This window comes from Prorops nasuta, unplaced genomic scaffold (assembly GCF_024137725.1).
Source record: "Prorops nasuta isolate Cenicafe-Biocafe unplaced genomic scaffold, Cenicafe_Pnas_1.2 PNAS00014, whole genome shotgun sequence".
Taxonomy (NCBI): Eukaryota; Metazoa; Arthropoda; class Insecta; order Hymenoptera; family Bethylidae; genus Prorops; species Prorops nasuta.
In genome coordinates this window covers 5,542,918-5,569,059 of record NW_027116811.1, presented here as the reverse complement: position 1 = coordinate 5,569,059, position 26,142 = coordinate 5,542,918, and the positions used below count along the sequence as shown (strand labels likewise).

The following is a 26,142-nucleotide window of genomic DNA, read 5'->3' as shown; positions in this document are numbered from 1 at the left end:
CATTTCTCACCCCACCATTTCCATCTGCACATAATAATAATAATACCAATGAAAAACCCTGAAATGAAAATTATTCCCACAAAAACACCTCTTTCCCCCTCCCCAAAATTTTAATTTTAACTCGACCTATCCCTGCAGCAGTTTTTTCTCCACACTTTTCAGAGTTCTCGAGAAAAGGAAAAAAAGAGAAAAGTGTCAACAGTTAGTCGTGGATTTCCAGGAAGACAGAATAGGAAGAAGGAAAAAAAAGTAAAAGAGTGAAAAGAGAGAGAGAGAGAGACACACACACACACACATATATATATATATACATAGAACTCGACAGAGACGAGAGTGGGTGATTGCTGTATCTGCCAGGGGATATCCAGGATCTCTTTATCGTTAAGATTCGAGATTAAGTTTTTGCCCAAGGGCTGGAAGCTGTAACGGTACATCCAAGTCCTCCTGGCCAGGTGCCCGTTAACCTGACTCGCGTTGCATTATTCCTCCTCTTCTCTACCTGGTCTCGTTCGCATTGTTCTCCACTACCTGACTTTCTCGTAATATCTCCCTAAACTACCTGCTACACCTTTCTCCCAACCCCCACCCCTTTTCATCGCACGTGCGGAAGTCACAACACAACAAAAAAATACATATATAGAAATAGAAAGATAAAATCTCTCCTCGACTCGTGATTGTTTTGTCTTTTTTATGGATCCTAATTTCTTATTGTTTTTTTTTTTTTTTTTTTTTTTTACGGAGAATTTCGAGCGAAAACTTTGGATAGCAGCAATATTGTATTTTTTTCTCTCTGTGTGTGTTTTTTTTGCTGATCGTAGCACGCGTCCTGGCAGGGGCTGCAGCACGGATATCCCCGAACGGGATCTGTCGGGGGTGGAGGAAAAATGAAATATCGTAGGACAAGAGTTACCGTTAAAGGCGGATGGATCGAAAGATTTTTTTGGCCGAGTTCACGTCCCGCACAAGTGGAGCAACCGAGAGGAGAAGTACCTGCCGAACACGAAACGGGACACAATAGAATCGTCAGAGACCGAGATCGCATCTTCGATTTCCCCAAACGATATATATTTCACGCTCCTCTTCCACGGACCGATCGTAAATTCACCTAACTAGTTTGTCGAACATCCACCTTACCCCCTCCACTGATTCTTTTACTTTGGTTTCTAAATTATTTTTCTCTCTATTTAGGAATTTTTTTAGTTTGCTAATAGAGGGTCGGGGGATCGCAGAATTTCTTTGCAATCTGAGGGAATTTTTTGAAGTTGTCGAAGAAGTTTGTACGAATATACTCTTCGTCCACTTCACTTTGGTAAGAGATGCAGGCAGATTTTTGTAGAAAATATGAATATAATGTTTAGACATTTTTTCATTTTGATAAGTAAGGCTTTGGGGATGATGCAATTTTTTTCACATTCAAGGGAATATTTGGAACTTGTTAAAGAACTTTGTATCAATATACTCTTCATCTTCATCATTTTGGTAAAAAGTATATAGGTATAGGTTTGTAGGAAATATAAATATAATATTTAGAAAGTTTGTTATTGAGATAAGAAAAGGTGAAAGAATAATTAAATATTCTTTCACCAACAATGGATTACATAGAAATTAATCAAGTACCACCGACCACCTGTACCTCTACATTTATTCGATTAATGAACTATACATTTACTTTTGCAAAAAAAAAAAATAAATAAAAATTCAACATTCAAGAATAATTCCAGCAGAAAAGGGTGAAAGTTGTAGTAAAATTTGTCGAGTCCAGTGTAACATGTAAAAAGCTACGTAGAACGAAGGGGGTTACTGCTTATGCGTGGATTGAGATTACGTCGAAGAATTATGAGAAGCAGGTTAAATCAAGCCTGAGATTAAATCTGCTCTGTTATCTTGCACACGGTTTTGGTCCCTCCGCAGTTATTTGCTACATTAAGATAAGAAGTCTCTAACGTCGAATTTCCAATTACCCTGGTTGACTATAAACGGTCGACTAGTGACCTATGGGTGGATTTGCCAATGACGAGAGAGAAGAGGACGAAAAAAATGGAGGTTAAAGTTCAAAATATACAGAGGAGTAAGGCAAGTGAAATGAATTGATGAGGGAAGGGTGAACCTGAAGAGAGAGAGAGAGAGAGGAGACGAAAGGAGAGTAGAGTCCCTGGCGACAAGATAAAAGTGTGGCAAGCAAGGAAAAGCAAGAAAGTACACTGTGGAAGTAACAGGCTGTTAAAGATAAGGAAATGAGGTGTCGCGGACCGTCCGGAAGGGTCGCATCACTACCAGCTAGTCTACCAGCTACTAGAAGCCCTGGGGGATTTTTCCTTCACCCCCCCCCCCCCCACTTCCCCCTTCACTTCAACCCCCAGATACCCTTATAAGTATCGCTTGGAATACCTTTACACCCGGACGATCACTGCCCCATGCGTGTGCCTCTCTCTCTCTCTCTCTCTCTCTCTCTGACCCTTCACCATTCACTTCTAACGTCGTCCACTTTCTTTTTTTATATGTACTATATATATATATATATATATATACAGTGCATATTATAGTACATATATGAAAAAACCATCAATTTCGTGAATGATGAAAAGTGGAATTTTAGAAATTCAGGAGTTTTGGTGTAAACTTTGATTTAATTTGAATAATCGAGTAGAGAGAGAGAGAGAGAGAGATGGGCAGTGAGTTGTGCAAGAAGAGGCCGGTGAATTTATCATGTAAGCAAGCAATTTGTGCTCGATCATTTTTCACCAGTGAGGTCCAAGGGGGTGTGTATTATTGGCCAACGGGAGCAGACGGACACGAACCCTCGGGATCCCCTGACTGATGGTTCCTGCGTCTTCCGTGACGTCACACGTACACCCAGACCCCCCTCCCCCACCGATCGAGCGCCGATACCAGTCTTTTCGTTTTCTTGCCTGCTATACGAGATTTTGCATTTCTATAGCAATGTAATTCTGTTCAAGGTCGAAGAAAACTTTTCAAATTTTTTTCAGAATAATTTCAAGCAATTTGAAAGATATTAGCTATATGGTTGTTGCATCGCTCGTAACGTCACATGACCCAGCGAGCTCGGAAACACGTGATTTCCCACATAGTGTCAGAAACGTTCCAACGTGTCAAATTGATTCCAGAAACGTCCCACAGCCACGTTACCGACACTACGTGGACTATTCATCCTCCTCTTCCACAAAATTTTGCATTCGCCACGTTGCATCTCTTTTCAAGGTCGAAGAAAGCTTTCCAGAAGACTGTTATAAAAAAGTTAAAGAAAATAACAGCAATGTTCCCCACCATTTATATATCCCTCGTAAGTGGAATATCCATGACAAAAGTGTATATATATATAGGAGGGAGACGGTCGAAGGAGAGCGGAGGATGTTTTTCACGATTTCTCGCCACTCGTCAGCTTCTCGGCGGCGTTAAGCTTAATTTAAATGCAAATCGTCGCAGGCGGGAAAGGTGCGGAGGCTATAGACGGGCCTCGGTGCGCGAAAACTTGAAATATTTCGTACGTGCGACATTTCTGCTGCTCTCTTTCGCCGTGCACAGATCAATAATCTTTCCTGCTGCAGGATTTATCCCGGTGTTTCCTCGACTCGTACACCGACGCACCACGAAGCTCCCGATGTTAAGGAGAGGATCCCTCGTTCGAGAAGGTAATCCACTTTCGATTACGCTACCTGATGCAGGAGCCATCAGGAGCATTACCCGAGATGATTGCTGGCTTTAAGAATTGCCCTTTCAGGGGGTAATTAGAAGAGGGTCTTTCCCTTTCGAGGGTAAAAAAGAAATTCGTCTCGCAACATCTTCCAGACACAACAGCAAGTTTGCGTTCTTCTTCTTCAACGTCCACTGATATTTAGGATGTGTATATCCGAAGACGACCTTTCGGATCTGATGATTTTCAAAAGGGATGCAACCTCGCGAGTATGGAATGGCTCTTCGAGGTCCCTCCGAGGAGGCTCTTCGCGGAGTCAGCATTCCAAAGTGCTGCTGAGCCTCCTGATTCCGGTATACCAAATACCGATGACGCTACCTGATGCAGGAACCACCAGGAGCCATCGGGAGCATCATCCGGGATGATTACTGGCTTTAAGAACTGTTCTTTCAGGGAGTAATTGGAAGAGGATCTTTCCCTTTCGAGGCTAAAAAAATTCGCTTCGCAAGATCTTCCGGACAACGACTAGTTTCTGCTATTCTTCAACGTCCACTAATGTGTAGGACATTTCTCCGAAGACAGCCTCTCGAATCTGACCATCTTCAAAAGCGATGCACCCTACCAGTATGGAATGGCTGTTTAAGGTCCCTTCGAGATGGTTCCTCGTGGAGTCGGCATCCCCAAGTGCCGCGCTGAAGCTCCTCATCCTGGTTTAGCAATATCGATCACGTTACCTGATGCAGCAGCCAATAGAAGCATTACCCGAGATGATTACTGGCTTTAAGAACTGTCCTTTCAGGGGGTAATTGGAAGAGAGTCTTTCCCTTTCGAGGGTAAAAAAATTCGCTTCGCAAGATCTTCCGGACAACGACTAGTTTGTGCTACTCTTCAACATCCACTGATATATAGGACATATCTCCGAAGACAATCTTTCGAATCTGACGATGTTCTGAGAAAAGATGTACCCCGCGAGTTTGGAACAGCTTTCATGGAGTCACCTTCTCAAATGAAATTGAACCTCCTGGTCAAGGTAGTAACATAAATGAAGCTATACACCTGATGTATATCGTATAGGAGCCACCAGGATCATTATTACCCTTTTCAGAGAGTAATCAGAAGATCTTTCCCTTTCGAGGGTAAACAAAAATTCGCCTCGCAAGATTTTCCAGCCAACAACAACAAGTTTATGCTATCCTTCAACATCCATTGCTATATGTATAGGACATATATCCAAAGACAACCTCTCGAATCTGAGGATTTTCAAAAGAGATGCACCCCGCGAGTTTGGAATGGCTTTTTAAGGTCCCACCGAGATGGTTCCTCGTGGAGCGAGCACCCCAAGTGGCGCTGAACCTCCTGATCCCGGCAGTAACAGTCTTAAACGACCGTTACGTACTTTCCGAGCTATATCCCTCTCCAACACCTACGCGGCAACCAACCAACGCTCCAAACTGCCGAATATTTATGAGCGAGACTCGCCAATCGTGTAAACCACCGTCGTTGTCTTTTCTATTCTCGTAAAAACTAGTCTTTCCACTGGCGATATAACGTTTACTCGGACGTCTCGATTTTTATGTTATTTTCTTGTATCGTGTGTGTAGCACTTTTTTTTTATTCTTCTCTTATTGGACAATCTGGCGATGTAGCTTTTTTTTATATAGTTTTCAATGAACTACTTAGGCACGTTTTGTACCAAAATTAGGTCCTACCTTTCTTTAGAATATTCATCAAATAATGCTAATTTTTACATAAAGTTCTTGTATTACAGTAATTTTTGCTCATTATTCTTTTATTGGAACGTTAGTGGTGTAAATTTTTCATACTTTTTGTTGTACAAGTTAGGCATGGCTCGTGAAATAATTAGGTTTTAATCTTAATTGGAACGTTTATTTAACAATCTTGATTTTTCGATAATTTCGCGATACGAGGCTCCTCGATGGTCCCTTGATTAGGAAATGTTACGCACTGGGTCGGTTAGTTTCCTTGGCGGAAAATAGGCTCGTTAAATCGTCATTAGTGGCATTGGGTGATGTTGGAGGGTTCCTTGGAAAATTGTTGTGCCTCTCCATTATAAAAATGAAATATCGACTGTGTATATATATATATATATATACCATATACCACATTTACAGAGTGTAGTTTAATACGAAGTACCGATGTATATACGGAGGAATTAGGGAATGGCTGTTGGAATATGAAATATCAACTCTTAATATATATATATATATATATATATACTGTACAGGGTGTAGTTTAACGCGGAGTACCGATGGATATACGGAGGAATTAGGGAACGGCTATCGGAATATAAAGGGCTGGAAGGTATCTAGCGTGACAGTTCGATCAGAATTCGCCACGGTTTGCCAGTTTTTCCTCGCATTCCGCGTTCCGGCTTGGAATCCTCCGGATCGCCGCATTATACCCCCGCAAATCGATCCTTTCGTTCCAGACGGTCGGCAGATTTTTAACTCGTCGCTCCATTGTCCTCCAGCCGTCCCTTTTCGATATCAAAAACACTTCTTCGTCTCTCTCCTCTCTCCATCTTTCTTCTTCGCATCATCGTACACCGTCCTCGCTTACCGACCGAGACAGTCCTTGGTTCCACCGTTCACCGCTCGAGGACGCACCTATCCAACCTTCCATTTCTGCTTTTCGAAATTAATTGTTTTTTTATATTTTCGAAAAGGTGAATCGAATTGTGATGGTGGTATACGTATATAGTGGTCAATTATTTATTGTTAAATATTATTTAGGATACTCGGAGTAATTATAAAAGAAAAGAACTTTGTATAACATTTTGAAATTTAATGTTTTTTATATTTTCGAAAAAGCGAATCGAATGGTGATGATGGTATACGTATGTAGCGGTTAATTATTTATTGTTAAATATTATTTAGGATACTCTGAGTAATTATAAAAGAAAAGAACTTTGTATAACATTTTGAAATTTAAATCTTACTCAAAAAATTATTACGAATTAAAAATTTCGAGACTTTTATCGGTCGATGAAACTTTCTAGCAAACGTAAATTATTCAAGATAGATAGATTAATTGTTTTAACTGTGACAAGTGTCAAATTAAAAAATTGTTAATTATTAATAATCTCTATATCGAAAACTAAATTTAAAAATGCTATTAAAATTTCTTTCTTACAATTATTCACACTTCTTACAATTCCTGGAACCAGTCACAGTTCACCACCATCCAGTCAAGGTTGGTTTTCCATCAAATTGACAATTTTGCAACTATACTCCTCAACATTAAAACAAAAAACTATTTTTTATAATTTAAAAAAAAATCTAAAACTCGAATTCCACATTGATCAACAAAAAAAAAAAACACAACAACATTCTCCCATATCATCGTCCGTTCCACGAAGACCAGGTTTAAGAATCGACGTAGAGCCGAGTGGATCTTGCGCGTGTCGCGGAAGGAGGGGAATCGTGTAATCACGCTAATTGAGTGCAGATAGGCCCTCGTTGACGACTCCTTCATTACAGGAGGGTCCCCTCGACCGCAGTCGATTACCCGCTAACTTTGCAAACGTTCTTTCGCAACGGAGACACCAGCACTCGATAACGTCCGTGACACTCGTCATTTTTCGCCAATAAACACGAACTTCAGCAGCCGAATTCCAGTAGTCAAGGAAGGGGGGAGGGGGGGGGGGGGGACGTCGAGAGGTCAATCAATCTTGATGAAAGTACGGCTGGAACACGTGTAAGCGAAAATGATGGGGAGACGTAGGTTCGTTTTTGCGCGTAGCATGAATAGATTATCGGCACGCGTGAGGAGAAATGCGAGGGTGGGCCGCGTTCACGGGCTTTTCTTATTAAGTTGGCATTTTTTCGCAAAGTGCTCGAGGAGAGCCGGACGTACGGGGAATAGCAATGAGTGGGCGAGAATGGTTGCTTCGGAGTCGCGCGACTAAATTAAGCCGATTAAGATGAGGCTGGTGCGACGCTTTGGAGAAAACTTAATCACGCGTGATGATCGATTATCTGGATATTTCGCGCGTGTGTGTGCGTGCGCTGTGGATCCTTAAGGGGATGTGTACGCACAGACGCGCTGAATGGTTTGTTGGAATTTTGGACGAGCTTGGGCGTCGAGTGCGTTACTGCGTGCGCGAAGGAGGAATTTGTATGTATGGAACACTATTTTGGTAATTTTTGTACTTGTGTTTCTTTACCGGCTGTCGGTAAAACAGTTTGAAATTAAATTTCGTAGGATTTAACTCATTTTTCGAGGAAACCTACTTTCGAGTCTCAGCTCAACAGTTGCTTAAGAGGAAAACTGAGCCAAGTTTGACTCTTGTTTATATTTTTGGATATATTTGCTTCTTTTTAGTGTAAAATTACTTACCGAACTGTACTTTATAAGACCACGGAGTCATTTTCTCAAATTATTAACAGAGTGTAAAACAAAATTATTTAAAATTCCTGCTTAGTATTTACAATTACCGAAAAACCGCAACGTACCGACCTTATAAGAACACTTAAACTTTATTCTTCGCGAAGAAGACAATATTCCAAAAAACGTAGATTTCCAGCAACGAAATAAGTCGTCCTTCGAGCATCCCCTTAAGTCCGTCCAAGAGTCCTCCTGGACCAGTTAACTCGAAGAAAATAAAAAATTCCAACGTGAGACCTTTAAGAGGAAAGAGAGAACAAAGTCGAGGGACAAAAGGGGTTGTTTGGTGGGTGAAAGAAAAGGGGGGGGGGGAGGGGTAGCAGCTGGTGGTGTCTTGTCGAGAGCATTAATCATGAAAGTATCTAAATGACGGGATTCCGATGTATTACCATATAAATGACATCATATTTCTGGTCAGGTTTCCCCAGTTTGTCGGGTCGCCCTCGCGTGATGTATGGACGACGGCATATTGGCGCGGGACCATCCAGCCAGTACATCATCCCTATCGGTTCTCGGACTCGCTATCGCCACTTTCCTATCACCGAACGACAACGTGATCTCATCTCCAGCATCCAAGTCTCTGGAACCTCCCGCTCTTTCACCCTTTCCCCAATAATCACGATTCGCTTAATTCCCCGTCGAATCTGTATAACGCGCCGGGGGTTGAATCTCTCTTTGAGCTCGGTCGGTAAAGAAGATGATCCAGCGATGGTCGGTAAGTCAGTCGCGCCTCGGTCGGTAAAATCACTTTCTGAACGATCGATCAATACCGAAATTGCTGAACGACGAAGTTGGGGCCTCTTCAGGGGGGGAGGAGGGGGGGGGGGGATCTTAAAATCTCGACGATTCCTCGTCGGTGCGCTTGATTCGAGATAGGCTTAAGGGGGGGGGGGAGGGGTTTCGAAGATAAAGATGAAGAGAGAGGAAAATGGAGGGGGGGGGGGGGGAGCCGGGTGTATTTCAATTATTAGAGGGAATTACTCGAGGCGCGTCCATCATCTTCTTTACTTATTTTCCACTCACGAGTATTACCAGTCGTATATGCGCGTGTTGCGAGATCTTTGCTAGAATGTTGTCGGTGGGTCCGTTGCAGCAGCGCGCGGGGTAGGCATCATCAGAGCGCATCATCAGAGCGGTGAGAAAATAGCCTTCAATTGTGATTATAGGGGCGGCTCGGGTTTGCCGAGGCTCCGCTCTCTCGCACGCTGAATCCATCTAATCGTACGTTCGTCCGTTTGTCCATCCGTCGGCTCATCCCCCCCCCCCCCTCCCTATACCATCTCATCATCCACCTCGTCCCTCGACAATCTACACTCCGCGATAAAATTTTTCCATTCCTCTCGTCCGTAACTCTGCTGCTCGCTGCCAAAATTTGTATCGTTATACTATTATTATTATTGCAGTTTATATATATATATATTAAAGAAATTCTTGTCATTCCCCGGAACGTTGGACTTTAAAGCGAGACGCGGATAAAATGGGGAAAATATTGTCGAGGGAAAAGCGTGCAATTTCTTGAAAGCATTGTGCAAGTTGGGTAAGAGAGAGAGAGAGAGAGAGAGAGAGGGTGTATATAGGTACTTTATGGGAGAAAGGCTGTACTGTCACGCACATATTTCGCTCGGTTCATTAGTCCCCCAGGAAGCGTTTCCACCGTTGTTTGCCTTCGGGTCTGATCCTCGGCTACTCGCAGGATCACCTTAGAACTCTTCCAGTCGTTTCCAACTAATCGAGTGGCTCTTTCGTTGTATATATATGTGTGTGTGTTTGTGTGTGACTAAATTTAGCAGGTTCGATCGAAAGACCGGTAATTAAAATTACAAAATTTTCCCGAATTTTTCTTTAGAGAATTTGTGTTTTTTTTTTCGTATAAAAATTGTTGAATTTTTCGCGTACGCGTGATGTTCGGTGGTTTGGCGGAGCTTCGCGTACGAGCGATCGGCCGTAATATAATGAAAATGAAAAAGCACGGAAGAGTTTGTATGCGGTATTCGTAATAAAAAATATAGCGGTTAGGCAGCGGCCCAGCCTCGGCATATGGATCGTAAAGTGACGGGTGGTTTACGTGCGTGGATTTACACGCTCTAATATGGCCAGCCAGGAAAGCGCGAATAAGCAATAACCTGCTTCTCTTTCTCGTAAAAAAATATCAGCTTGATAAAAACTCAATCCCCCCCCCCACTCCCCTTCTCTACCCTCGATTTTTATTAATTTCTCTTATTAGAAATGACAGTTTCTATTTCCACTGGGTGTTTCATAATTTCGTCTTTAGCGGCTTCGAATATTTATATATATACATACACACACACACGTTTATATGTATATAGAAGCGGGTGTAATCGTACACGGACGATGACGTATCGATAAATCGAAAAGAAATATCGGTGGAGACAGCGAGAGAAGAGAGATCATTGACGCTGTGCAGCTTGCAGCTTCCAAGAAGTTAAGTCGTATCAATATTGACGTAGTTGAATAAACGTAACTAATGGCGAGCAGGCACACGCGAGCCAATGAGAGGATTCTTTGTGCACGTCCAGCAATTAACGCCAGGTACTAACGAGAGCTGATAGAACCAACTGGTGAACAGCTCGACAATCTCCATTTAGCCAACTTATCGGAGAGATTCGAAATAAAACGTATTTTCCACGTTCCTGACACGTTGCACATAGTTGGGAATTTTTAACAACTCGAGTCTCTCTCCTCGACTGTATAATTCTGCTCTTCAGGAGGAATGAGAGATGTATATAATAAAGTGGCGAATGGCACAGGATTGTTTAGTCGTGGTTCTTATATATATATATATATATATAAAGTAAGAGGAGAACGTAGAAAGAATATGGCAAGTGCGTATTTCTATTTTAGGATTAATCGTTGCTGCGAATCTGCGCGGTGAGTCTAGCGACTAGAAGCGAATTTGGCTGATGGGCCTGGATAAGAGTGACCGTTCTCCAGTGATGGTGCTTGGGGTGGAGTGGGGGGGGGGGGGGAGGGGGGGGCAGTGGGTTTTTGTGGCGAAAGGCCGACGCGTGGTAACCCGAGAGGCCAGAAATGATATCAACCGCCGGATCTACTCCTATAAACTGCTCGACCAATCTTTCGTGCCATCTCAAATTTGTCCCTTGGAAAGTCGAAAAGTGCTGGCGGCAAACGGCAGTCACGTTTTTCCTCGCGAAATACGCCATAGAGGAATCGTCGATTTTTCACGGCTCTCTTCGTGGGAAAAGAGCAAAGTGCTTGTCATTTTATTCTTTCGAATATTTTCATATTGAACATTCGTCATTCTTCCGTTTTCATCGGGAATTTAAAGTTATCGTACAGATATAGATGTTTTTTCATTATTGTTATACCCTCATGGGGAATTTTCCAGCTTTATCGCGAGTGCCAAGCAATTGTACAACTAGATACTTTTTTATCGTTATATTCTTACGGGGAATTTTCCAGCTGCTCCATTTTCATCGCGAATACAAAAGTAATTTTGCAGATGGATTTTGTCCGATCGTTAGGTTTTCATGGGGAATTTTTCCAGCTGTCCCATTTTCATGGCGAATGAAAAATCGGCCAATATAGCGAACTTTCACGCTGCCTTGCATCGATGTTACAACGATCGACGTTCTTAAGAAACTGTTCGTTCGAAGATTAGAAAAATGTTATAGGACGAGGGGGAGAGCATACGCGGTAGTCCTGTTTCCCTCGCGAACGAGTACCTCGTGTCTAATCGTGAATTTTGCAGTATTTCTCGTGAAAGAATGGTGCGGATAAAGGTCTTTAAGGAAATCCCCTAGGAGGCGAGCGCTGGTGTGTCTGGCTTAAGCAGCCACTCTCGCTTTAGGCCAGCGCGAACAAGAAACATTAGTGAAAACTTTGCACGAGTTTGGTGGACCGCCCCTCCCCCTCCCCTCACCCTTCACCCCGAACCGCGACACGTTTCCTGCCTTTCTAATGAAGTTTCAATGCGAAACTTTACGCTCCTGCGAGATCTTGCCTTGTCAGCTGCAATTATTATAAGGATTACTGCGCGAGAGGGCACAAAATACTGCAACTCGGAATATATATATACGAGTCCTTGAAGAGAGTTGGTCCTCTCTTGCACCCCCACCCCCTTCCGAGTTTCCTCGATAAAGAAAAATCAGGATCTACATAAAGCAAGTGTGATTAATATTTCGAATGCATGATCGACCAAACATGAACTTTCCAAGCATTTCCACCAAAGAAAATTATTAGTCGAAATTTTCTAAAAAAAATACATGGAAAATTATAATCGGAAAACTCCATAAAAATTTTCCAAATTTTTACATAAATGAGGAAATTGTAGCTATAAGATTTGCTAGTTCGTGAAGAGAGTTTGTCCTCTCTTGCACCCCCACCCCCTCCGAGTTTCCACGATGAAAAAAAATGAGGATCTACGTAAAACAAGTATGAAAAATGTTACGAATGCATGATCGACCAAACATGAACTTTCCAAGCATTTCCACCAAAGAAAATTATTAGTCGAAATTTTCTAAAAAAAATACATGGAAAATTATTATCGGAAAACTCCATAAAAATTTTCCAAATTTTTACATAAATGAGGAAATTGTAGCTATAAGATTTGCTAGTTCGTGAAGAGAGTTTGTCCTCTCTTGCACCCCCACCCCCTCCGAGTTTCCACGATGAAAAAAAATGAGGATCTACGTAAAACAAGTATGAAAAATGTTACGAATGCATGATCGACCAAACATGAACTTTCCAAGCATTTCCACCAAAGAAAATTATTAGTCGAAATTTTCTAAAAAAAATACATGGAAAATTATTATCGGAAAACTCCATAAAAATTTCCCAAAAAAATGAGGAAATTGTTATTAGAATTTACGAGTAGTCGAAGAATTGGAAAATTCGCACCAATTTTCCTGGGATATTTCTCGTTAGAGAAGCGAGTATCTGGGTAAAATGAGAGTTAGGGTGGGAGGGGGAGGGGGGGAATGTAAATGTTAAATTGAAATGAAGGATAAATAACGAATGAACGTGAGATTGTTGGTTCTGGGGTCAGTTGTCCTTTTGTATTTGTGGATGTCACGCGAGAGTAAGGAGAGAGAGAGAGAGAGGAGTGGGGGGGGGGGGGGTTAGGTGAGAGTATGGGATGGCCCGGTGGCCCTGGGTACACGTAATATCTACACCCATCGAGGGCCTATTCGAGCGAGTAGCCAAGTGTACTCGAGCACCACAAATATTGACGCTTCGGCAAACGTTCGCGGCATTCGTTAAACGGCTCTTCAAGCTCCCTAGTCGAATTCCCTAAGAACCCTCTCCCCCCCCCCCCCCCTCCCTCTTCCTTCCTCGTACTCTATGTCAAATAAGGTCATACTCTTGCAATTCCATCGTCCAACAAACCATGCTCCAATGGTAAATTTTGTTACACGGTGAAAAACTTCTGAGCCGGACCGTAAAATGTTCGTACCGGAAGTTTTTTTTTTTACGATTTCGCGTCACGCAAAGTGAAACTTGTGACTCTTCGTCCGATACTAAGCTTGCACCCCTCTTTCTCTTCAGGGGTGTTTTTCCAAGACGTGTATAGTGTGTGTGGTTTGAGAGAAACTGTTGTAGAATTTAAATTATTTATGGTCAATAAAAAATTTTATTCGTTGAAAAAATTAAATAACAATTATTCGTACACCTTGTTTCATCTTCTCGAAATAGATTTAAACACGAAAAACAATGGATAAAAACGTATATTCACCAAATAGTTTCAAAATTAGTAAAAATTTGCAATAACGCAATAAATTTAAAGTTCTTAAAAAAATTATTTAAAAAATATTAATTACTCGTGCGCCTTGTAATTCTAAAAATAAAGTTTATAGCAACAAGCAATAAACTATATAAAAGCATAAACCAAAGAGCTTGCAAAATTATAAATTCAAGGTTCTTAAAAAGTGTTATGATTAAAATACAATGAAACACACGTATCAATAATTAACCCACCCCTGTAATCTTTCCAAAGAGCACACAAAATCAAAAACCAATAAACTACAACCAAAAAAAAAAAAAAACATGAAGAAAAATAGGTTTTTGAAGCGCAGGAAATTTAACAATAATTAGGAGGCTATTGGGCTTTTACGGGGAGGTTAATTTGGGGGTCGAGGAGGGGCAGCGGATGGTTCGCTCGTGGGGGTTGGTTAGGGGTGCCTCGGTTATGGCTCCCCGAGTGGCCGCAAAACGAAGTTTGATCAAATTCTACTGCTCCCGCATAAAACTGACCGTCGTCCCGCGTTATGGGCCCGATAAATGATTCATACACACCCACACACACACATACAGAAGGATATCGTTACGCTCGACCAGTCTCACCTCCCGAGAAATAAAAGCACTAAACTGGCAGAATTTACAGGAATTACAAGAGTTCTCTCGCAGGTGGACTAGCTGAAGGGGAGGGGGGGGGGGGGGGAAATATTGGAAATGATTTGGCATAAATCTAATAAGGCGAGATAAGAAAGGCGAATCGAGATGGATAAATGGAAAGAGCGAGTCTATGTTGGTAGTTGATTCCAATATCGAGTCTCTCGCATTCAGCCAAATCAGCGGAGCGTTGCGAGGGCAAAAAGCAACGAGTGATCTTTCCCTCGCTCGCTCTCTGCCTTGAAAAACTGCAGAATATCATCCACTTACCTTGCTCCTATCCCCCCCCCCTCTCTCTCTCTTGGACGATTCGTATATAATAAGCTGTTAAAAAGGCCTCTGAAATTTATATATATACAGGTCCAACGATTATATTGTTGAGCACCCAAAGGGGGGGGGGGGGGGGAGTCCATAATTCTGCCTGTTAAAATCTCAAGCGTCAAGTGTGAAGGGGAGATGAATATAATCTTGATCGAGTCGTTTTGGAGGAAATGGGGCATTTTGTAATGGAAGAGGGTGGGGGTAAATAAGAAGAAGAGGAAGATAAAGGAGGAGGAGGAGGATGAAAATAAAAAGAATGAAGAGGATGAGCTGGATAGGGAGAGCATATAGGGGGTATTTCCATGCATATGGGCCCGGTGCTTAGCCTCCCCAAGGACGATCATTATGCAAAAGAGATGGTCAGTTGTGCCATCCTGGAATGGCACCGGAGTCCTGGACATCCTGCGGGATTGTCATCCGGCCAAATAGTCCTTGGGCGACAAATGGACCATTTCGGGAACCGAGCTTTGATCGATGTTCGGCTTTATTGAAAGTTGTGCTTTATTTTGCACGATGTACCTTCGAACTCCCAACCCTCCGAATTCACCCCCTTATTCCTAAATAGTTGCTCTTTCCTGTACAAAGTTGGTTGCTTCAAAACTTTGGATTTTGAACATGAGTTGGGATCGTGTTTTGAATTTTTGGAGATTAAATTAAGAATTTTTGTAGGTTTCGTTTGTACACTAATTATACAAAATAGTTGAAACTTGTTCTCTCGAAAATGGTCCCCTTGGTCCCACGATAGATTTGAGTTATATTTAATCATTGCGTCCTTGGAGAACTTATAGCTTTGACCGTGAGCACAATGAAATATCGAATTTTTAAAGATTAAATTAACAAAGTTTATAGGTTTTGTTTGTACTACTTAAACGAAATAGTTGAAACTTTTTTTTCAAAATTTACACCCTTGATCCAAAATAAATTTGATTTACAAATGATCACTGTCCTTGGAAAACTTAGAACTTTAATCACGATCAAAATGACGTATGAAATTTTTAACGATTAAATAAATAAATGTCAGTTTTTTCGGTTTTCCTTCTTTAGCGAGGAAATTGGAAAGTGCGACGAGGGATGCGTGTAAACACACACGTATACAGAGGGAGAGAGAGAGACACGCGAATGAGAAGAGACAGAGGAAGAGGCACACGTAGGGTCATCATCGTTCTGGCCCTTTTACGAGCCCTTACGTTAAGCCGTTGCCCCAGGACTCCACCACTTACCCCCCCCCCCCCTCTCTCTCGACCATTCCGGAATGCGTTTCCAACTCTCGATGGATAAGAAAACTTCTGCCCTCAGCTGTTCCTAGAATATCCCTCGTTTTTACCACCCGCCCCCTTTTTCTATTTCTCTCTTTTTTTTTTTTTTTTTTCTATAAGCTTCCAAGCTCTAATGTTATTGATAATGGTCGAATATCACCACAGCTTTATACACACACATATATATATATATATGTTTACGTTTCAATGATCAATCAACTTTCTTCCAAGGGTGAGGAAGTATATTACGTAACGACTAACAAAAAAAAAATACAAGAGAGAGAGACTATATTTACATAGATGTAACAATTAGTAACACGAGAAAGACAAAGAGTGAGAGAGTGCGAGTGAGAGAAGAGAAAATCCATTAAATTGCCTTATCTGTAGGTTTGAACTATGAAGAAACGAGAGGCTGGGAAGGAGTAAAGGGCTAAGGTCTCTGGTGGTATCCTCGAGGGGTGGAAATTCATCCCTTTGGTGGCTTGCTATTCCTCGAGGAGGGAGGGGGGGGGGGGGAGGTATTTGCATGCGCAAGCTATTAAGCGGCTCTTTTCATTTCCTCCCGTTTATGACAGTTTAGTTGGAATAATGTTTTGCAAGATTGCTGCGAGAACACCGTGGCGCATAATCAAGCTCTCTCTCCCAATCTCATTAATCTCGACTTTCCTCCCAGTCGACTAATTATTGCCAGTTATTAATTGCTTCATCCACGATCTTTTATGATTTTTTATTTATTTTTTTTTGTCTTGCAATTATCATCGTGTCGTCATTGGTCGAGAGTGGGAGGGGCGGGGGCGGGGGTGGTGAATTTATGGGGAGGTGAGTTTTCGTTTGAGAAAAGGAAATGGTGGGGGAGAAGGTATAAATCCCACTTAGGGAGGCTCGCGTTACGGATAGCACGGCGGTTATTCATAAGCAATGGTCCATACATAATATAGAGCTGGCGCAACAGTACTGAAATATTGAGAGCCACTTGTAAATATTGCAACGTGGAATATATTTCTATCCCTTTTCTTTTTAACTCTAATACTCTTTCTCTCTCTCTTCCTCTCTTTTCTTACCGAAATTTTTATATCTTGGCATATATAGTACAATTTTATTCTAATTTCTAATTTATGTTGTCTTGCATTTGTCAATCTTTGTTTTCATTGTGGTTTTTGATTATTTTTGTGTAAGACTGCCACAAATTCTTATAGATTTTGCTTATATTTTTAAAAATGCTTGTACTGGTTGATAAATAAATTTTTTTTTTTATAAAAATTGCAAAGCTATATTATGGTGACATTGTGTTAATTTATATTATATTTACTTAAGATTGTGTATCAAAGTTAGATTTTATTATTAACAAATTAAAAAATTTTATTTTAATTTCTAGTTTTTCTCATATAATCTGCACTAATCTAACTATTTTCCCTATCACAGTAATTTAATTAGACACACTATATAAAAACCTCTAAAAAAATTCTCATTAATTTAACAAAGAATTGCATAAAAAGTTTTTCGCACCAGTAACCAAATCAAAACATCTCTCTCTCTCTCTTCTTCATTTTTTACGTTTGAAAATTGCGCAAATTTCGATGAAGCACGATAAAGCACATCGGTCCCTTTTAATAAGAATAAAAGAATCTCATTTTAGCAGGAAGCAAATTCCACGAGGCTTCGGGATGAACTCTCGATCCACCCTTGTCCTTAAAACTTGTCTACGCACACAAGGCCAAGTTTTACGGACAGTTACGGGGAATGAAATCCTCGAATACTGGGTGAGTGCAATAACAATAATAAGACGTTGGGATGCACATGAATTTCATACATAAGAATGGCCACTTCGCGAAGATCCAGCATTCAATTGTATCGAAGCTGCGCTGTGGCCAATTTCCTTCTGAGATCCACCGAGCCAATTTGGAGCCATTGCCCACTTTTATTTGATCTTTTGAATCAACAATTTATTTATTTAATACTCTCTCTCTCTCTCTCTCTCTCTCTCTCTCTCGCTATTGCTTTACTTAGGATCAATCGACCAACACTCTCATTTGTACATGTGTACTATATATAATACCTGTGTAGAAATAATAAAAAATTTCTATATATATCTAAAATCCCCCCTCCCCTCTTTTTTTTCTTTAAAAGTAAATTTAAAACTGCACTAGCCATACAGTTTCCTTCTGAGATCCACCGAGCTAATTTGGAACCATTGTCTAATTTAACATGTTCTTTTGAATCAACAATTTATTTATTTAATATTCTCTCTCTCTCTCTCTCTCTCGTTCATTACATTACTTGAGATCAATCGACCAACTCTCTTTCATTTGTACATTTACAAATACTATAATACCTATGTAGAAAGAATGAACAAATTATATACATTTTTAATATACCCCTCCTTCTTTTCTTCTTAAAGATAAATGTAAAAATGCATTTATCTCTGTGACTACACGAGTTAACTATTTTTTGGATAAAACCATTTTGAATCTCTTTTAAATTTGCGCATTCAAAGAGGTCTTATGCACACACACACACACACACAAAATGCATATGTCCCAGAATCAAGCAGATGAACGAATTTTTACGTTGGTAGCTCTGTGACGTCACACACAAGTACCTCGCTCTATATATTTATACACAATAGCACAGCATACCTGAAGAATCTCTATACAGGATCGTGAAAAAGTTTAATTGACGTCGGAGAAAGAGAGAAGGAAAAAAAGAATGTAGAGAGGGGTTGACGAATTACAAGGCCGAAAGCTAATTTCAATGTCAAAGTTCATTATCGTCTCTGTGGAAAATGGCCTAATTAATTCATGAAATTGCTCGAGTTGATTTCTCAAGCTACCGGATCTTATCGAGGCAATTCTAGGGGGTCCCTTCTCGTCCTGGCTTTATTGGCCACGCGATAATCCAGGAAATTAGAGGATGGAGAAATTTTCGAAACTCTCGAATTCTCCAGTGAAATGTACAGGTTGAAAAGTGACGAGTCGTTTCTCACGTTACCCTCTAACGAATATATACACGCGTGTGCGTGAAACTGCTACTTTTCACGCTTTTTCGTCTCATTTTTTAACCTTCCTCTCAGACACACACACACACACACACACACACTGCCTAGATTTCTTTGGACTGAAAAGCTCTGGCTGTGCGATTTGAATAAATCTGCAAGTCTATCGTGTGCATTTCCTTAAGAATAAGCCAAACACCAGTCATTCTGGAATTCTTGGTCGAGCATAGAATTAACGTTGGCACAAGAAAAACCTATATATATATATATATATATATGCAGAGAGTACAGGAAGAAACAAGTAGTATTTTTCTAGGAACAAGTTGGAAGATTTGATGTTGGTTAATGAACATTTGTTAATGTATGCATTGAGTTAGTTTGATGGTTCACCGTGTTGGAGAGCGAGTCTTTGGACTTTGACTTTGCTGGGGTTGATTTAAGATTTAAGGCGTCAAGTTGGCCAGTTGAGAGATTGCGAAACGCGCCCTGTCAATTCTCAAAGCAATCTGCTCATGCAGATTAGCGACTATACAGGCCCTTCCCACTTAGTCTCCTAGCTGATTGCCCCCCCCCCCCCACCCTTTCTCACCCATCCCATGCCCATATACAGGTCGTCTCGAATTAATGTCGCAACTTTTGATCGGCGGAATCTCCGGGCGTTCGAAATATCCTTGGGCGTTATCATTGGCCAATAAACGACAAGCAAACTCGTATCTATGAAAATGAGAAGGGAAATTTTCCATCGGCTTCGTAGCGTTCGGAAATCTCTCCCATTTACTTATATAGAATCCTGCGTGAAATTACGAGTGAAAAAAACACGTATGTGTATAGAAAAAAGTTAGATATAATATTGAAGAAAAAATTTTATCAATCAATAAAATATAAGAATTATCTTATAGCAAGTAAATATATAAAATTTAAAATAATAGATATTAATAGAGTGAATAAAAATTTGTTTAAATGAAGAACTATAATACTTAGAATTATAAATTATGTAGTATGTATATTTAGAAAAAATAATTGTTATTTTATTATATATATATATATATATATATATTTTTTTAGAAAAAACTATGTCATATATTTATATAAAAGGAGAAGAATATTAGTGGTGAAAAGTTTGGGGGTGAAGTAGAGAGTAATTCGTGGTTGGAAGAAATCGTGTAAGGGGCTGTTTTGGGGTTTGTCCATAAATCTGAAGATAAATAACGGGCGCAGTGGCGGAGTGTCGGTTATCGTCCAAGCCAAATGCTCCGTAACGCATTTAAAATGTATCGAACTGTCACGGCTCCTTCTGCTTTTCCCGATTTCAACATTTTTCATCGTCGAGGATTACCGCGTTATTGTTGCCCGGTCATTCCCTGCTTTCTCCTTGGGATCTCCCTTGGCCCCCTCGGGATCCGCTAATCCTCCCCTATTTCCTATCATGGAATCCCGAGCATAATGTCAAAACTACTAATTCTCTCTCTCTCTCTCTGTATTTGAAAACACACACTCGTGGAAGATGAATAAAAAAATTTTTTAAAAATATGCAAATAATGAAAAAAATTAAAACACGAGAAAAAAGTGGGGGGGGGGGGGGGCAGGGTATGGGAAGAAAACTGAAAAGAGTGGGGGTGGAGGCCCAGAAAGAATGTCTTTATAGTCAGCGTCGCTATGAGATTCTTTTCAGTCGAACTCGATTTAAAGCGTCTTTTAGGGCGCTTATAGGCATTGACGGAATCGCATCGACTTTTAAGCCCCACCCCCTCCCACCCACTACGGTTTCATACGAATAAATTTCCCATTCTCGTACGTTTCGCTATTCCGTTATTATATGAATGAGAGAGTCGATGATCTTCCCTTGATTCGTCGTATTTCATCGAGTTTTTTATTTATATATATAGCAAGGTGGACGTTGAAAGAGGAGAGCAGAGAGGAAGATCGAGGCGTGTCAAGGGGGGTTCCTTGACCCTTGGAGGATCCAAAAAGGAAGGAAGAAGAGGAGAAAGGATGGAAAGAAGGAAGAGTGGCGGGTAGGAGTCCACAAAAGGCCCACGTTTGCTCATTTGGGAAACAAAAGCGACCGTCTCGTCGCTCGCATTGCAATACGACCACTCGCGTATCCGTCAACCCTCCCCCCTCCCCCACCTGTAAAAATCCCTACAATCCTCTCTCTCTCTCTTGAAACCCTTTTCACTCCCTCATTTGGCACGCTCTTTCTGCCATCCGCGTTACATTTCTACATATTTACATTGTAATGCAGGAAGAGAGTTGTTATTGACGCGTGATTTTTCAGTAATTGGCATGCATTATGCAAATCCAACTGGCTAATGATACTTCTTTAAGCAGACCTTCTAATTGCTCCCAGCAAAATTTCTCGTCGATAGAGAAGAAAGGACCAAACTTTCCAGAGAGAGAGAGAGAGAGAGAGAGAGAGGAAATTCTCAAGATGCGAGAGATTCCAGCTCGAAAATTAGAATGTGATATATATAATTGACAAGGGATGATTTTAATGAGTGAAATACACATTGAAAGCAAGAACTATATATATATATATATGTCTATACCATCATTATGTGGGACATGCTAGTTTCAGATTTTTTTGCTCAATTTTCAAAATTTCCTATTTTCTTGTTTTTTGGGGAGGGGGCGGGGCGAGGGAGGTGCATGGAGACTGTGATTTGGCAGATTGGCATTATTATCCTGAGAGTCTAGGGTACGATTATATTTGCGATTTACATTCTTAATAGAATTATTATTAGGGCAAGCGCTGGTCAATCCGGCCAATTATCCTTGGCAGGAAATCGTGCGTGGAGTGGTGGGATGGGGTGGGGCCTCGGGGGGTGAGGCTAAAGGGGGGGAGCTTATTATTTTTGCGATACACTCTGCGAAATCATAGAGTAGCGCGTGAGCCCTCTAAAAAAAGTTAATTGTCCGATCCCGCAATAATTACTTGCCCCCTCCACCCCTCGCTGGCCAAAATTTCAGCGTCCAGCAACGAAGTCCGATTTAAAAAATCGCCCCTTCTTGGGAATAATTGCTCTTCTAATGGAAAAACGTAGGACATTTTTTATTCATCTTTATATAAGCATAGAGCACAACGCGTCATTCGATTAATTTTTAATAATACGATGAAAGGGGGAGGAAACAATTATATTTTTTAGGAAAAATACAACTCTTTGTGGAAGAACAAATATTTCCCATCTTTGAGTATCCTATATAAAATTTGATGAATTTTCACCGATACAATTGATGTCAAAAATAGGTGGAGCCAATTTTAAAAATTATCCTCTTTCCAGAACAATTACATAGTAATAATTAAAAAATAGGAAAACAAAAATTTCTTTGTTTCCCTGTCGAGCACGATATACGTTATTTCCGGTGAAAACCGATCAACGCACAAGGAAGACATATTGATGATGAGGGGGGGGGGGGGAGGGGGAGGTACCACCTTTCTCTCGAGAGAACAATTTTGCTCGTGGTGGAAAAGCGGGGTAATAAAAAATTTGTTCGAGCATCGAGTACCACGTGTAGTTCGGTGCCGATCCTGGCTGACACGAAGAAGGAGGGGGAGGTGGGGGGGGGGGGGGGCGCAAGAAGGCGAAGAAAGAAACTTTGTCCGGTTGTCGCTTGTCTCGTATCCAGGACTATTAAACCGGATTTGGCTTTTGTATGAACGATATGAACGTCGGTTTTTCCCGATCGGTCCCGGTTGCCATAGTAACCGCGGAATGTCGATTTCATAAAAAGCGAACCCACTACTGGCCTCGACGCTCGCCTAATGAAAATGCCCGCATTGTCTGCCACCGTTCGTTCTCCTGCGCCTCATTTCCAGCAACGAGATTTCTCACGTATTCACATGCATGCACTCTATTAGAGCTATACGCCTACCAAAACTTTTCTGACGTTATAACGCAATATATATATATATATATATATAGAGCATCGAGAAAGAGTTTTGGGTCGGAGAGACTTGGAAAATTCAACGTTTGAGTCGTGTGCAGGCGTTGAGAGAAGGAACTGAAATAATTCGAGCGTTTAAGTAAACTTTTGTGACGTCATTGAGAATATTAATCCGTGACGTTAGAGAACATTTTTTAGTTTGAGAAGCCTCGGAAATTCAACTTTTGAGACGAGGGACGTTCGGAGAGGGAACTGAAATAATTCAGACGTTTAAGTAAATCTTTGTGACGTCATTGAGAATATTAATATGTAACATTTACAAACAATATTTGAAATTAAATACATAAGAAATGGAAATTAGAAATCTTGCAATAAAAAAAATATACAGTAATACTAATATTAATAGCAAGAAAAATCAAGCTCTTATTTAAATAGATATATAAATAAAGGATCTCGGCAAAAATAAACTCGATTACTACTTGTCACGAAACTATAAAATCTTTTGATTTTCTGTTCTCCAGAATTTTAAAAAAATTTCCTGTTCTTTCATCCGAGCACCAACGATACTTTCTGCCATTATTTCCAGCGATAAAAATTCTCACGGATTCTCTCGAAGGGCCGGTACAATGATTTTCATGACGTCACAGAGAATAAAATAAAAAATGGAAACTTAGAAATTTGATTGTGTTACGTTGGGTAGAATGGACGTTGACAGATTCGAGTTGGAGCTGTGTGCATCGAGGAAAGAAGAAGCTACTGACAAATCGGTGCGCCAAAGATTTTCAAAGGATTTAACTTTGACTGGAACATGAAGGGGGGGGGGGGGAGCTCGTTTGAACGAGAAACTCCCTGATTGGCCACGCTCACCCGACACAGAAAAGCGCATTGTGTCGCTTTGCTAACGCAGCTGGAATATTCAGTTTTCTCTGTATATGTGCTATATACACTATATATATAGCATGTACATTCAGAAAAACACACACGTATGACGTCACACGTGAAGTGTTATCAACTCGATTTATCCCGAGTGTATTTTCTCAAATTACATTTCTGACAATTTTTTAAAAATTTTTATAGAATATCCTAAAAAATTAATGGGAGTGTTAGAATAAAAGGGGGCGGGGACAAAAAGAATTTTCTTGATAAAATCCTGTTTTGTTTAAAAAAATTTGGCGGTAGGGGATGGGTGGCGATAAAAATTTGCCAGTCTATCCTCTATAAAAAGCATTAAGGGAATTTCTAGGAAAATCTTGCAATCTCCGAGTCGGCATCTGTTACGGGACACGGAGTGAGGGGGGGGGGGGATTCGATGGTCTCGTTAGGTTGACGTTCGTAAAAACGAGATCGAGAGCGTTGATAGATAGAAACAGAGAGAGAGAGAGAGAGAGAGAGAGATTCTTTGATGTGTAACGCCACAACAATAAATAATCTTGTTTTGCTGTGTGAACACCTATGAAACCCCCCACCCCCTACCAACATTTTGCAACTCTTCAACGCTTATTCTCATAATAACAACAGCGACTGTGATTTCTAAACGCAAGAAGCAAATGAAAACAAACGGTTTTAATGGGTTTTCATCGCTTTCTCCGGGAGTTTTCGTGTGTGTGTGTGTATATATATATATATATGCATGAGATTAAACTGGATTATTTTGTTTTTGCAAAGTGTATAGCAAGGAAGTGGGGAGAAACTGAGATAGTAGGGGGAGGGGAGGGGATAAAGGTGAGAGGCAGTTTAGGTGTCGCGAAGATCTCAGGCTGGCTTAGAGTGATCCAGGTTGGTCGGGTAATAAGAATAAATGCGATTCTATTAGGGTTTCGATTGTTACGGTCAGGCCAGGTCAGATCGACCGGATAAGATCCCCAACCCCTATATATATATATATAGAGAGCCACACTCACCCCTGTGTTTTCTCACTCTCACTCTCTCTCTTTAATTCTCTCCCCACCGTACACTCCCTCTCCCTTCAATTTTACCCTCCCCCCCCCCCCCCCTCCCATACAAAGAAACTGAGAAAAACTCCACAATTGCGATAAACTCACTGAAACGATCCGACAACGATCATCCAGCCACTGTTTTCTTCTTCTCTCTCTTTCTCTCTCTCTCTCGACACACATTTACATAGTCATTTACTCCCACCCCCCCCCCCCCCCATTAAACGATTATCCCTCCAACAATATCGACGGATCCGTTATCTCTCGACTGATTCTTAGAATTAAATAGAAAATCAATTAAATCAGAATTTGAAAATAGAATTGAGACAAAAAAAAATAAAAAAAAATTCTGTCGAGAGGTGAAAGGTTTGATATATATATACTCACCGTGCGTTGACCGAGGTTGGATTGCCCAGCTCATCCATTGCTGGTTTCCTAGAATGAAACCACGAATGAAATTCGTTATTAGTGGCCTGTGAGATAACCGAGTGGTGAGGGTAAAAATTCGCCGTCTGCCACATTCTCCCGTATGCCCGCACGTCCATCTCCATTTTTTATTTTTCACTATTTTTTTATGTTCCCTCCCTCCCTTTTTTTAGCACACTTTGCACGATCACACCGCGGACCAAGTACCAAGAAAAACAGGAAAATGTGAAAAAGTTTGAGTTTTGTCAAAAAATTAGTTTTTTCGAATAATTTTGGAATTTTTTTGAATTTTGAATTTGGTTGTCGTTTCGCGGGCTGCCCTTTAAAGGGCAACGCAGAGTACGCGCGAGCACCGCATGAAAGCGCGTGCACGAGTGTCATAGCGAGGCGAGAAACGCGTGCTAGCCTCGTGCCTCTCGAGGGTTGCCACCCCCGCAACGCCCATTCTGACCTGCGCCCTGAACTACCCCCTCCCCTCCTCCCCCCTTCCCTTCAACGTTCGACTGTTTCGCGAAGGCTAGAAATTCAATCTGGCAACACAGAATTTGTCTCGTTCGACCAAAAATTTCCGACTTCGAGAGGGCTTTTTCTGGGAAGGAGGGAGGGGGAGGGGCAAGGGGGGCCTGATTAAGATTCTGCGAGTTCTCTCGGGGAGATTGTCGATTTGCTTTAAAAACACAGGAGGGTATAATCCCATCGGGTCTTAATCGATGATCCTTTCTCCCTGTGCCATAAACGAGAGAGAAAGAGAGGGGGGGGGGGGGGGGGAGGGTGGTATCGAAACTGAAACAGAAGAGATACGACGATTTATCGGAGCCTCCAATGAGGAGAAACGAGTGCTCGTTTTTTATTCGATACAGTCGAGAGGAAACTTTTGAAATAGTCACTTCCGGTTTCCTG

General features: G+C 41.1%; 1 protein-coding gene across 3 annotated transcripts in view; it reads right to left on the bottom strand.

Annotated features, from left to right (window-relative positions):
• trh (trachealess) overlaps positions 1-26,142 on the bottom strand; it is a 77,169-nt gene that overhangs the window by 31,235 nt on the left and 19,792 nt on the right. For 2 of the 3 annotated variants that reach the window (XM_066735339.1, XM_066735337.1), the window contains exon 3: positions 25,204-25,251. The exons of the other annotated variant lie outside the window; for it this stretch is intronic. In XM_066735339.1, coding sequence (XP_066591436.1) covers positions 25,204-25,251 — 48 coding nt within the window. The remainder of the gene's footprint in view (positions 1-25,203; positions 25,252-26,142) is intronic. 3 annotated transcript variants of the gene reach the window in all.